We start from the raw sequence: 12,691 nt of genomic DNA, 5'->3' as shown, positions 1-12,691 counted from the left end.
ATAAAGAAAAACCCTGGAATGAGTAGGTGTCCAAACTTTTGACAGGTACTGTAAATAATTATAAAAGTAGAACTGACGCAAGGTTTTTGTTGAGAAGGTCAGATTTTTTTTTTAAATTATACTTGATTCCCAAGTTGATTCCAAATTCCCAATTTAAATTAACCAAGCTCCAAAAGACTGAGTGATGCCACTGGACATCAGTGTGTAAAAAAAAATATAAAGGGCTTCATGTGTATTAATGCCAAGAGATTGATCTATCTATATAGTGAACAAAAATAAACACAACATGCAATATCACATTTTACTGTGTTACAGTTCATAAGGAAATCAGTCAATTGAGATGAAATCATTAGGCCCTATTCTATGGCTTTCAATGACTGGGCAGGGGTGCAGCCAGGGGTGGGCACTGGGGAGCCAGTCCCAGCCAATCAGAATAAGTTTTTCCCCACAAAAGGGCTTTATTACAGCCTGAAACACTCAGTTTCATCAGCTGTCTAGGTGGCTGGTATCAGACGATCCGGGAGAAGAAGCCGGGAGGTCCTGGGCTGGCGTGGTTACACGTGGTCTGTGGTTGTGAGGCCGGTTGGATGTACTGCCAAATTCCCCAAAACAAAGTTGGAGGCAGCTTATGGTAGAGAAATTAACATTCAGTTCTCTGGCAACAGCTTTGGTGGACATTCCTGCAGTCAGCATGCCAATTGCACGCTCCCTCAAAACTTGTGAAAACTGTAGCATTGTGTTGTGTGACAAAACTGCACATTTTAGAGTAGCCTTTTGTTGTCTCCAGCACAAGATGCACCTATCTAATGAGCATGCTGTTTAATCAGCTTCTTGACATGACTCAGCTGGATGGATTATCTTGGCAAAGGAGAAATGTTCACTAAAAGTGATGTAAAAAAATTCAGGCCAAAATTTCTGAGAAATAAGTACACTTTACATGTTGCGTTTATTTTTGTTCAGTGTATATATATATAAAAAAATGTATAGCTCAAACAGAAATCCTATGGGTTATCTTGGCAAAGGAGACAAAATGACAGGCAAAATGTGAATGACTCATTCTGATATTTTCACATGAATTAGGTGTTTAATGATTTACACAATAGTATAAAATAAAATCTTAAGCAATTCTGTACACTGTCAGAAATAAACAGTCATGCCTTCATGAGGAATTTGGCCTCATGAACATTGACCCTAAGACTTACAGCAATATCTCCAAGTATTACAGCAGGCACTCATCTAAATGACACATTCATTTCCTACGAGGCTTTCCAGAAACCCATCCCAGAACTTTTAACCCTACAGATACATCCCGGTTGTTCCTGATGTCTGAAAGCAGGAAGTTGCCCCACTGTGAATGATAGAGATTATATCACTGAGTCTACATCACCGATGCATTAAGTCAAGCACTGCTGTCTTCACCTCCTTTCTTATTTCTGAAAGAGCGGTCAGAAGATTTACGAGACCGATCACGTGTTGCTGCCACACCATTACAGCTATGGTTTTTGTAGTGTCTTATGTCAGAAAAGCCCTTTCCACATCTCTTGCAATAATAAGGCCTAACTCCGGTGTGGACCTGCATGTGGGCTTTGACATTGTTGGCTTGGCTGAAACCTCTCCCGCAGACGTCACATTTGAATGGCTTCTCTCCCGTGTGGACTCGCTCATGCCTTTTGAGATTGGTGTTGACTGAGAAAGTCTTGTCACAATAACTGCATTTGAAGGGCTTTTCACCTGTATGGGTTCGCTCATGTCCTTCGAGAGCTTGCTTAAGAACAAATTTCTTTTCACAGTATTTACAAGCGTAGGGCTTCACCCCACTGTGAAGTCTCATGTGATAGTCCAAAGTATTTTTATAGGCAAAGTTCTTTCCGCAAATGGAACAAGAGTATTGCTTTAGTCCTGTGTGACTTCGTTGATGGTTTTTCAGAGTTAACATGGAGCTGAAGCCGTTCAAACATATGTCGCAACTGAATGGCTTTGTTGAGGTTCCCGCTCTCTTGGCGGTTCTCTCTCTCGTTCTCTCTCTTCTCTGTCGTTCCCTCTGCTTCTCTCCTTCAGCTGTGTGCCATTTTAGATTGTGCCGTCTCATTTGAAAATTGTACATAAAAGTCTTTCCACATAGGTCACACATAAATGGTTTGGTTGCCCCATGACGGTGCATGTGAGCTTTTAGGTCGGTGGACTGAAGGTAGCTTTTCCCACACACTTTACATTTGTACGGTCTCTCCCCTGTGTGAAGAACTTGGTGTCTCTGAAGGTTTGCTTTATGGCCGAAAGCAGCTCCACATGTCTCACATTTAAATGCCTTCTCCCCTGTATGAACAACCATGTGGTTTTTGAGGCTGCTGCTTGTCATAAAACCCTTACCACACTCTGAACATGAGTGCGGCCGTACACCTGTATGTGTTCGCATATGAATATTTAGGCCACCATGCTGTCTGTAACTCTTTCCACATACAGCACAGCTGTATGGTTTTTCACCGGTGTGGATTCTCTCGTGCTCGATAAGCAGTTTCCTTGATGTGAAACCCTTGTCACAAGTCAGGCACTTGAACGGTCTCTCCACTGCATGAACAAGCTGATGTCGTTTCAGATCTTTCTTGGTAGAGAATGTATTTCCACAGACTTTGCAACTGAGCGTTTTTTCCCTGTGACGCAACATGTGATGTTCGAGCTGCTTAGACATTGTGAATGTTTTGCCACATTGACCACAAGTGAATGGCCTTTCTTCTGTGTGAATTAGCATCTGATGTACCAGTGTGTGAATTAGCTTGTGAGCTTCCAGTGACCCCTTCCTGCTGAAGGTCTTTTCACACACATCACACTTGAAGGGTCTTGTGTGAGTTAGCTTGTGTTGTACCAGTAGGTTGTTCCGGCTGAAGGTCTTCTCACAAACATCACACTTGAAGCATTTGGTTTCTTTGGATCGCATCCTTTTAGTAGTATTGCTGTTTTTCTGGATTTCATGGCTGTCTCTCTCGTTGCCCTCTGGCAAAGCAGCTCTCATATGCTCTTCGTTGGATTCAGTGTCTCTTGGAGAGGGGTCTGTATTCAGTCCATCTGTGTCTCCCAGAAAGGAGTCATTCTCCAATGAAGACATCTCTGTGGGTTTGCTGCAAACCTTTGCAGGACCTAAAGACAAAAGAATTATGAGTATATATATACACACACACACATATATATAAAAATAAACTATAAATTAAGCAGGTTTTACAAAGTTGGATTATACAAACTAATATCATTAATTAAAAATAAGTAGCCTTGTCCGAGCTAGAACGGCCCATATAACCGGAGCCTATAGATCTTCTGTTTATGTAGCATGAGGCATCTTGATGATGTACAAATAAAGCAGCTGGACTGGACGCTAGTCTGAATCTTTTTTTAACATTAGCATTAAAATAAACATACGTTTACCAGCCTGTGAATTGTTTTCAAACTGGGCCATATTCATTAGTGCACAAAGTAGCAAAACGTTTTGCAAAGGAAAGTGGAAACAAACATTCAGGTAGTCCCTTCCCCATAGGTAGCGCATCCAATAGGTTAGCTAAGCTTCCCCCTAAGTCAATTTAATTACATTTACCCATATTATGTAAATTACTCCTGTCTTTACAGAAATAAATCAAATTATTCAAAATACTAAACCAGAGAGCATGATATAGCCACAGAGGATCATTAGTGTCTCCCCAAAAAATAATTGTGGATGGTTTTAAAATCGCAAACGCATAGCCTAAATTTGGGAAGCGCACAATTTCAGCAGCTTGGCAAATGCTCCGAATGTGTGCAAAGAAAAAATAAAGCATTGTTCAGAATGTTATTTTTTGCAAATAGAGTTATTATAATCTCAAATTTATGACTACCCAATTAGAGGTCTTCATGGGTACAAACAGTTGGACCCCTTCCGATATGGACCTGGGGCTTTCCCACCCGGACCCGATATACACTACCGTTCAAAAGTTTGGGGTCATTTAAAAATGACCTCGTTTTTGAAAGAAAAGCACTTTTTGTCCATTAAAATAACATCAAATTGATCAGAAATACAGTGTAGACATTAAATGTTGTAAATGACTATTGTAGCTGGAAACAGCTGATTTTTAATTGAATATCTACATAAGCGTACAGAGGTCCATATCAGCAAACATCACTCCTGTGTTCCAATGACACGTTGTGTTAGCTAATCCAAGTTTATAATTTTAAAAAGGCTAATTGATCATTAGAAAATCCTTTTGCAAATATGTTAGCACAGTGGAAAACTGTTGTTCTGATTAAAGAAGCAATAAAACTGGCCTTCTTTAGACTAGTTGAGTATCTGGAGCATCAGCATTTGTGGGTTCGATTACAGGCTCAAAATGGCCAGAAACAAAGACCTTTCTTCTGAAACTCGTCAGTCTATTCTTGTTCTGAGAAATGAAGGCTATTCCATGTGAGAAATTGCCAAGAAACTGAAGATCTCGTACAATGCTGTGTACTACTCCCTTCACAGAACTGGCTCTAACCAGAATAGAAAGAGGAGTGGGAGGCCCCGGTGCACAACTGAGCGAGAGGACAAGTACATGAGAGTGTCTAGTTTGAGAAACAGATGCTTCACAAGTCCTCAACTGGCAGCTTCATTAAATAGTACCCGCAAAACACCAGTCTCAACATTCACAGTGAAAAGGCAACTCCGGGATGCTGGCCTTCTAGGCAGAGTTCCTCTATCCAGTGTCTGTGTTCTTTTGCCCATCTTAATCTTCTATTTTTATTGGCCAGTCTGAGATATGGCTTACTGGCCAGTCTGAGACATGGCTCTGCCTAGAAGGCCAGCATCCCGAAGTCACCTCTTCACTGTTGACGTTGAGACTGGTGTTTTGCGAGTACTATTTAATGAACCAACCAATGAGCTGAGCTTTACGGGAGTATCCAAAAACCATGTCTCGGTCGCAAAATGTTGCTACTAACCTTGTACGACAGCATGCCTTATGAAGTCATGAAAACTGGTTGTATGGCTTATATGGCCAAGTATACAGATTTGACAATATTCTTACAGAAAAATGGAATATGAATGAGAATGTCTCTTTCACGATTTGCCCAAATGTAACTGGGGACTTCACACTAAAAGTCCTGTTGTTCAGTTATCCGTTGCACACACACTGCTGCCATCTTGTGGACACTATCGGAATTACAACCCGAGTGATGCTTTTCTTTTAAAAAAAACGAAATTTCTAAGTGACCCCAAACTTTTGAACGGTAGTGTACATAAAACATTTTAATATAGAGAGAGACCTGTACCATATAGACAGGTAGGATCCAAACCCGGTCAGAATCGAGTGAAGGTAGCAGAATAAAAAAATATTTAAAAAAAAATCTAAACTACTTTATTAACCAGGGCTGCGCCACAGTAGGGAGAGAGGTGCCTCTCTAGCAAGCAGGGGAGGGGCCTTACTGTGACCAAGTGATGCAGGGAGCGAGAGACAGCAACCAACCAAGCTGACTTGTGCTATAGATGAGTTAGCCGACGTCGTCACGAAAAACTATGCACATGGTTCAATAGGGCAGAAGTCTGAGTTGTGTATTCTGGATGGCCAGATAGCTACCAACGATGACAAGAAACTGCCATGTGGGGATCCGTGACTCGTTTCAGTTTTCATGATTGTCAACATTATGATCTGTATCTAAGTGACTAGTTTGATGTTCCATAATGATCTTGTTTTCATCAATTGAGTCAACTTTGATAGACAAAAAATATATATTTCATCCATAGACATGGCTTCCAAGACCATTGATTCAGAATCTTTTGTTTTAGCTTGACCATTATCTTGCATTCGTCTAAATTCAGGTAACAGGTTGCTGTAACACCCCCCTTTGACTTTGACAACTTCTATTGATTAAAAACGGTACAGAAGCAAAAGTGTGGATATGAACATTATCTTTAAAACATGTTTAAATCCTGTTTTGTTAAGAGTTGACAGTAGTAAAAACCATAAAAACTTCCAGCAAAATTACTCAACGGCACCGACAGATTTTTCAGTCGGCTTGGGGATTGGAAACAGCAACCTTTCACTTACAGGCCCAACACTCTTAACCGCTAGGCTACCTCCTGCCCTAGTGTCTTCCTTTTTTATGATGGTATAATTTAGACCATCATGTCCTCAGTTATTGTAACATTTGAATTATCTGGGACTGATACTGAAAATTGTTGCTTTACCAGAGAGAATATATTTTATTCAATTGCCATGAAGCAATATATCCTCTATTGATTCAATTTTGATAGACATCATGGTTTCAAAGTTAATTGATTTAGAATGTTGCATTTATTTCATTTCAACATTTACTGATGACTTGACACGCCCATCCTCTATATCTGAGCTACACTATACATACAAAAGTATGTGGACAACACTTAAAATTAGTGGATTCGGCTATTTCAGCTTCACCTGTTGCTGACCGGTGTATAAAACAGCACATATCCATGCAGTCTCCATGCCTCACCCAATGTAATGTGGTACGGATCTGTTTTTTTTATTCCTTATAACTGGAACTTCCATCAAGAGCTAGCCAGCTAACTAGCTGCTAGTCTTTGTTAGCCACGGCTAGCGGTCCTCGCCTTTTCCCCCCCGGAATCAGCCAGCCTTAGCTCGGACAATCACCTGCCAGTCTGCACAGCGCGATATCAACCCAGAGCATATTGGAATGTCTCTCTCCACCATATCACCGGATTCCTGCCGCTCTGGATCATTACTCCGGATCATCGCAGCTAGCTAGCTGCAAACGAGTGGCTACTGTTAGCCAACGCCTCTTCCCGAAGCAAGCACCAGCTAGCCTTGAGCTAGGCCCATATACCAGCTAATTCTAGGGCTACAATACCTCCTTTGCCAGTTGGCCTGGACCCTTTATTGTCAACACGGAGCCCCGTCGATCCAGCACGACTGGACTGCCGACGTGATTTCCCGATGTGGTCTCAACAGGCTATTCTGTTAAGGTATCGCAGTAGAACCATCTACTAGCCCCAGGCCGCTAACTTTTTCTGAACGCTTTGTCCCCTGCTTGTCCAGCGTAGTAGTGACTACCGAACAGCACCTTGACTCACGTATTGCTACTCGTTTGACCCTATGATCACTAGGCTACACAGCTGATGCACCCTGGCCTGTTTCAATAACACGGTACCTCATTTTGTTTACCTGTCGGCCCCAGCCTCGAACTCAGGTCCTGTATGTACCTAACTGACCCGCTCTGCCCATTCATCCGTTGTTGTCTTAGCTCTCCTGATCAACACCTGTGATTGCTTTATGACTCTCTCTAATGTCAATATGCCTTGTCTACTGCTGTCTTGGCTAGTTTTTATTGTTTTATTTCACTGTAGAGCCCTGTCCCGCTCAAAATGTCTTAGTTCCTTCGGCTCACCCCACACATATGCGGAGACCTCACCTACGTTAATTGATGCGTGACGATGAGAGAGGTTTCGTCTCTGGAGGCAACACATAGGTTTACCTCCACTGTACTCACATCCTACCATACCCGTGTCTGTATATTATGCCTTGAATCTATTCTACTACGCCAAGAAATCTGCTCCTTTTATTCTCTGTCCCCAACGCACTAGACGACCAGTTCTTATAGCCTTTAGCCATACCCTTATCCTACTCCGGTGATGTAGAGGTTAACCCAGGCCCTGTAGCCCCCAGTTCCACTCCTATTCCCCAGGCGCTCTCATTTGTTGACTTCTGTAACCGTAAAAGCCTTGGTTTAATGCATGTTAACATCAGAAGCCTCACCCCTAAGTTTGTTTTATTCACTGCTTTATTACACTCGGCCAACCCTGATGTCCTAGCCGTGTCTGAATCCTGGCTTAGGAAGGCCACCAAAAATTCTGAAATTTCCATCCTCAACTACAACATTTTCCACCAAGATAGAACTGCCAAAGTGGGTGGAGTTGCAATCTACTGCAAAGACAGCCCGCAGAGTTCTGTCATGCTATCCAGGTCTGTGCCCAAACAGTTTGACCTTCTACTTTTAAAAATCCACCTTTCCAGAAATAAGTCTCTCACTGTAGCCGCTTGTTACAGACCCCCCTCAGCCCCCAGCTGTGCCCTGGACACCATATGTGAATTAATTGCCCCCCATTTATCTTCAGAGTTTGTACTGTTAGGTGACCTAAACTGGGATAGGCTTAACACCCCGCCCGTCCTACAATCTAAGCTAGATGCCCTCAATCTCACCCAAATTATCAAGGAACCTACCAGGTACAACCCCAAATCCGTAAACACAGGCACCCTCATAGATATCATCCTGACCAACCTGCCCTACACCTCTGCTGTCTTCAACCAGGATCTCAGCGATCACTGCCTCATTGCCTGCGTCCGTAATGGGTCCGCGGTCAAACGACCACCCCTCATCACGGTCAAACGCTCCCTAAAACACTTCAGCGAGCAGACATTTCTAAATCGACCTGGCCCGGGTATCCTGGAAGGATATTGACCTCATTCCGTCAGAGGATGCCTGGTTATTCTTTAAAAGTGCTTTCCTCACCATCTTAAATAAGCATGCCCCATTCAAAAAATGTAGAACCAGGAACAGATATAGCCCTTGGTTCACTCCAGACCTGATTGCCCTTGACCAGCACAAAAACATCCTGTGGCGTACAGCATTAGCATCGAATAGCCCCCGAGACATGCAACTTTTCAGGGAAGTTAGGAACCAATATACACAAGCAGTTAGGAAAGCAAAGGCTAGCTTTTTTAAACAGAAATTTGCATCTTGTAGCACAAACTCCAAAAAGTTCTGGGACACTAAAGCTCATGGAGGATAAGAGCACCTCCTCCCAGCTGCCCACTGCACTGAGGCTAGGAAACACTATCACCACTGATAAAACCACAATAATTGAGAATTTCAATAAGCATTTTTCTACGGCTGGCCATGCTTTCCACCTGGCTACTCCTACTCCGGTCAACAGCGCTGCACCGCCCACAGCAACTTGCCCAAGCCTCCCCATTTCTCCTTCACCCAAATCCAGATAGCTGATGTTCTGAAAGAGCTGCAAAATGTGAACCCCTCCCCCCCAAAAAATCAGCCGGGCTAGACAATCTGGACCCTCTCTTTCTAAAATTATCTGCCGCAATTGTTGCAACCCCTATTACTTGCCTGTTCAACCTCTCGTATCGTCTGAGATCCCCAAAGATTGGAAAGCTGCCGTGGTCATCCCCCCTCTTCAAAGGGGGAGACACTCTAGACCCAAACTGTTACAGACCTATATCTATCCTACCCTGCCTTCGAAAGCGAAGTTAACAAACAGATCACCGACCATTTTGAATCCCACCGTACCTGCGCCGCTATGCAATTTGGTTTCCGAGCTGGTCATGGGTGCACCTCACGCTCAAGGTCCTAAACGACATCATAACCGCCATTGATAAGAGACAATACTGTGCAGCCGTATTCATCAACCTGGACAAGGCTTTCGACTCTGTCAATCACCACATTCTTATTAGCAGACTCAACAGCCTTGGTTTCTCAAATGACTGCCTCGCCTGGTTCACCAACTACTTCTCTGATAGAGTTCAGTGTGTCAAATCGGAGGGCCTGCTGTCCGGACCTCTGGCAGTCTCTATGGGGGTGCCACAGGGTTCAATTCTCGAGCTGACTTTTCTCTGTATACATCAATGATACTGCTGGTGATTCTCTGATCCACCTCTACACAGACAACACCATTCTGTACACCACTCACTGGTGGTGACACCACTCACTAGCTGCCTATGCCCTTCTCGTTTTGGCCCATTTGCTTCTGTTTGGTTCCTAGTGATTAAGACCTTGGTTTGCTAACCATTATTCCAAATAACACAATTTGAAGGATTACCTGCACAGACTGACATCGCATTAGTGACAGTGTTTGCTTGACTGACATTCCCTGGCAATGTTGAAGCCGCTGTGATTCCAGAGAACATTGAGAGACCTAAAACATAACAAGCATAATTACCTTTAACACACATTCACCTTTCCCTTTCATCCCACAAAATTGTGTGATTTAGGCCTAAATGTATTTGAAAATAAATTATCAGTAGGCCAAGAACACCAATAACTAGCTTTAGCTAAAGCCTTGGCAGGTAGCCTAGTGGTTAGAACGTTGGGCCAGTAACCGAAAGGTTGCTAGATCGAATCCCCGAGCTGCCAAAGTAAAAAAATATGTTGTTCTGCCTGAGTAAGGCAGTTAACCCACTGTTCCTAGGCCGTCATTGTAAATAAGAATTTGTTCTTAACCCACTGTTCCTAGGCCGTCATTGTAAATAAGAATTTGTTCTTAACTGACTTGCCTAGTTAAATTTAAAAAATATTGTCTGGCTAGCTAGCTAGGTCTATAACACTCACCAACTGGTGGAATTGCAAAAATCATTCCATTGAGCAGAATATGCGTGGGTCCTTTCGGTTCTGCTTGTGCCTGCATTTTAGCCAGTGATGCTCTATAATGTTCAGCCTTCTCAGTCAATGCCTTCATATCTTCATCCATCTGCTCCACCTTGGTTTTCAGAACTTCATCCATCTGCTCCACCTTGGTCTTCAGTTTATCGTTCTCATTTTGTAAACTTGAGGAGACCACTAGGAATAGTTGGCAGATTTTACGAATAGCCTCCCCTGTCACCAGATTCATAATTGTGTACAGCTGTGAAGAGAAATTGAAAAAAAATGTTACCTAAATAGTTAGTTAACGTTAACTTAGTTATCTGTGCAGTCAGCTACGCTGCAAAGAAAATGATGTGAAACCACTAAGTTAACGCGGCAGGTAGCATAGTGGTTAGAGCGTTGGTCCAGTAACCGAAAGGTTACTAACCAGTAAAGTAAAAGATATCTCCCAATTCCATGTGTTTTTTAATTGTGTTTGTACGTGCTGTTGAAACTGTCTGATTTCCCCCTAATATATATCAGTGATATCTTTCAAATCAAAGATATCTATTAGGGGGAATCAGGCTGTACGTGCTGTTGAAACACAATTAAAAAACACATGGTAACAGCTCGAATCCCCGAGCTGACAAGGTAAAAAACTGTCGTTCTGCCCCTGAACAAGTCAGTCTTCAAGCCGTCATTGTAAATAATGATTTGTTCTTAACTGACCTGCCTAGTTAAATAAAAGGTTTAAAAAAGAAAAAGAAAAACACATTTAGCTAACGGCTAGTAGTTAGCTAACTAGCTAGCAACTACCGAAGATACGGAAATTGCAGGAAGCTGACTAATTTAGCCATAGTTACACCAAATATTCGCAGTGGTTACACAACGTTGGATAAACTACTAGACAACGTATCTTTAGCTAGTTAGATAACGTTACGCGTTAACAGTACTATACGTTGCCACAGATAGAACAATGAGGCAGATATTTTTCCGGATGTATAACTAGTTAGGTTACTTTAAAAACATATTTGACGCAGTTAGCTCAACTCTGTACTCACCTCTCTCTCCGAATTGCAAACGTAAGAGTTCGGCCCGGTGGTCAAAAATTTGCCCATTTCTGTCATTGCCGTCTCGACGACAACGGCCATAATAGACGTTGTTTCTAACTGAAACATATTGTAAGCTGTAGCCATTTTGCCCTCAGACTCACTCACATAACAGCTAGCCATCTGTCACTTAGCATCGGCAGTTCCTTCCTGTACGCCTAATTTTCAAAATAAAAGTACTCCTGACTTTTACTTGACATTGTTTTCTGGATAAAAAAAAATATCAGAAAATTATACTTTGAACTTGCTTAAACATTTATTGAAAATGCAAACAATTCATTATAGAAATCAATTAGCAAAGATAGAACGAAGCTAACTTTAAATAAAGTTTTTGACTGTACGATTACATTTTTTAAATTATATTGGTGTCTTGTTTTTCACACTTTGTACAAAATAATAAAATGCTGTACTACAGGATATTTCTTAACGTAGCTCTTTATTAGCTAGCTATAACTGGCATGTTAACGTATCGCCAACCAGGATCAAACTGACCATGACCTAACCATTTGGGTGGTCTTAACCAATCATAGCACAGTATGATATGGCGGTAAAATGCATCCAATTACAATTCAGTATGTTTACACATAAGAATATTACATCCCCCTTCTTTTAAAACAAAAGAAAAATGTTTACATATTCTAAGCGTTTCATTTGAATACATGCTCTGTAGTTTGAACTCAAGGTAAGTAACCATTTATATTGCATACTATACCAACTGAATCAACATAGACTCTGAAACAATAATCCAACATACTGTTACTTTTCAAACAAGGGATTCTCAGCAACTCAGCTTTCACTGTAGAAATAACATCTTAACATTTCAAACAAATATAATACCAAAGCATTTCAAGTGAACTTCCAATAACAAGTTTACAGTCTGGAACTCTTTTAGGGCAGCGATCCGCCTACACCCTTTGACATTTCACAGGTCTAGGACAGCTCTGGGCTTGACCTCTCTTCCTGACCTTGTGCGATATGATACTGAGCATGCTTCTGTGTCAGTCAACAGTTCTTGTGGTGTTGCAGGTAAGTATGGTGTATGTTGTGCTGTGTGTGTGTTTAGTCCATCACGTTCTCTTTCAGGGGAACAGTTCATCTCATCAGTGTGTTGTTCTTTTGTGTTCAGTAGGTGACGACGATTGCGGCGGTACACTGCTCCTTCTGCGGTGCGGACGTGATATGAACGTTCAGTATCAGCTGGCTGGATGACAACTGCTGGCTTCCAGAGGCCATGCTCCTGG

The 12,691-nt window shown here is 42.1% G+C and overlaps 1 protein-coding gene across 1 annotated transcript; it reads right to left on the bottom strand.

Moving 5' to 3' along the window:
- Positions 1-841: 841 nt before the first annotated feature.
- Positions 842-11,574, bottom strand: LOC120025461 (zinc finger protein 23-like). Its single transcript, XM_038970008.1, has 4 exons — positions 11,403-11,574; positions 10,330-10,621; positions 9,821-9,916; positions 842-3,132 (listed from the first exon to the last, which is right to left on the bottom strand). Exons 1-4 carry the CDS (start codon positions 11,571-11,573, stop codon positions 1,400-1,402), a joined length of 2,292 nt encoding a protein of 763 aa, XP_038825936.1. The 5' UTR covers position 11,574; the 3' UTR covers positions 842-1,399.
- Positions 11,575-12,691: the final 1,117 nt, after the last annotated feature.

This window comes from Salvelinus namaycush, chromosome 31 (genome assembly GCF_016432855.1).
Source record: "Salvelinus namaycush isolate Seneca chromosome 31, SaNama_1.0, whole genome shotgun sequence".
NCBI classification, from domain to species: Eukaryota; Metazoa; Chordata; class Actinopteri; order Salmoniformes; family Salmonidae; genus Salvelinus; species Salvelinus namaycush.
This window is presented reverse-complemented; position numbering and strand designations above follow the sequence as displayed.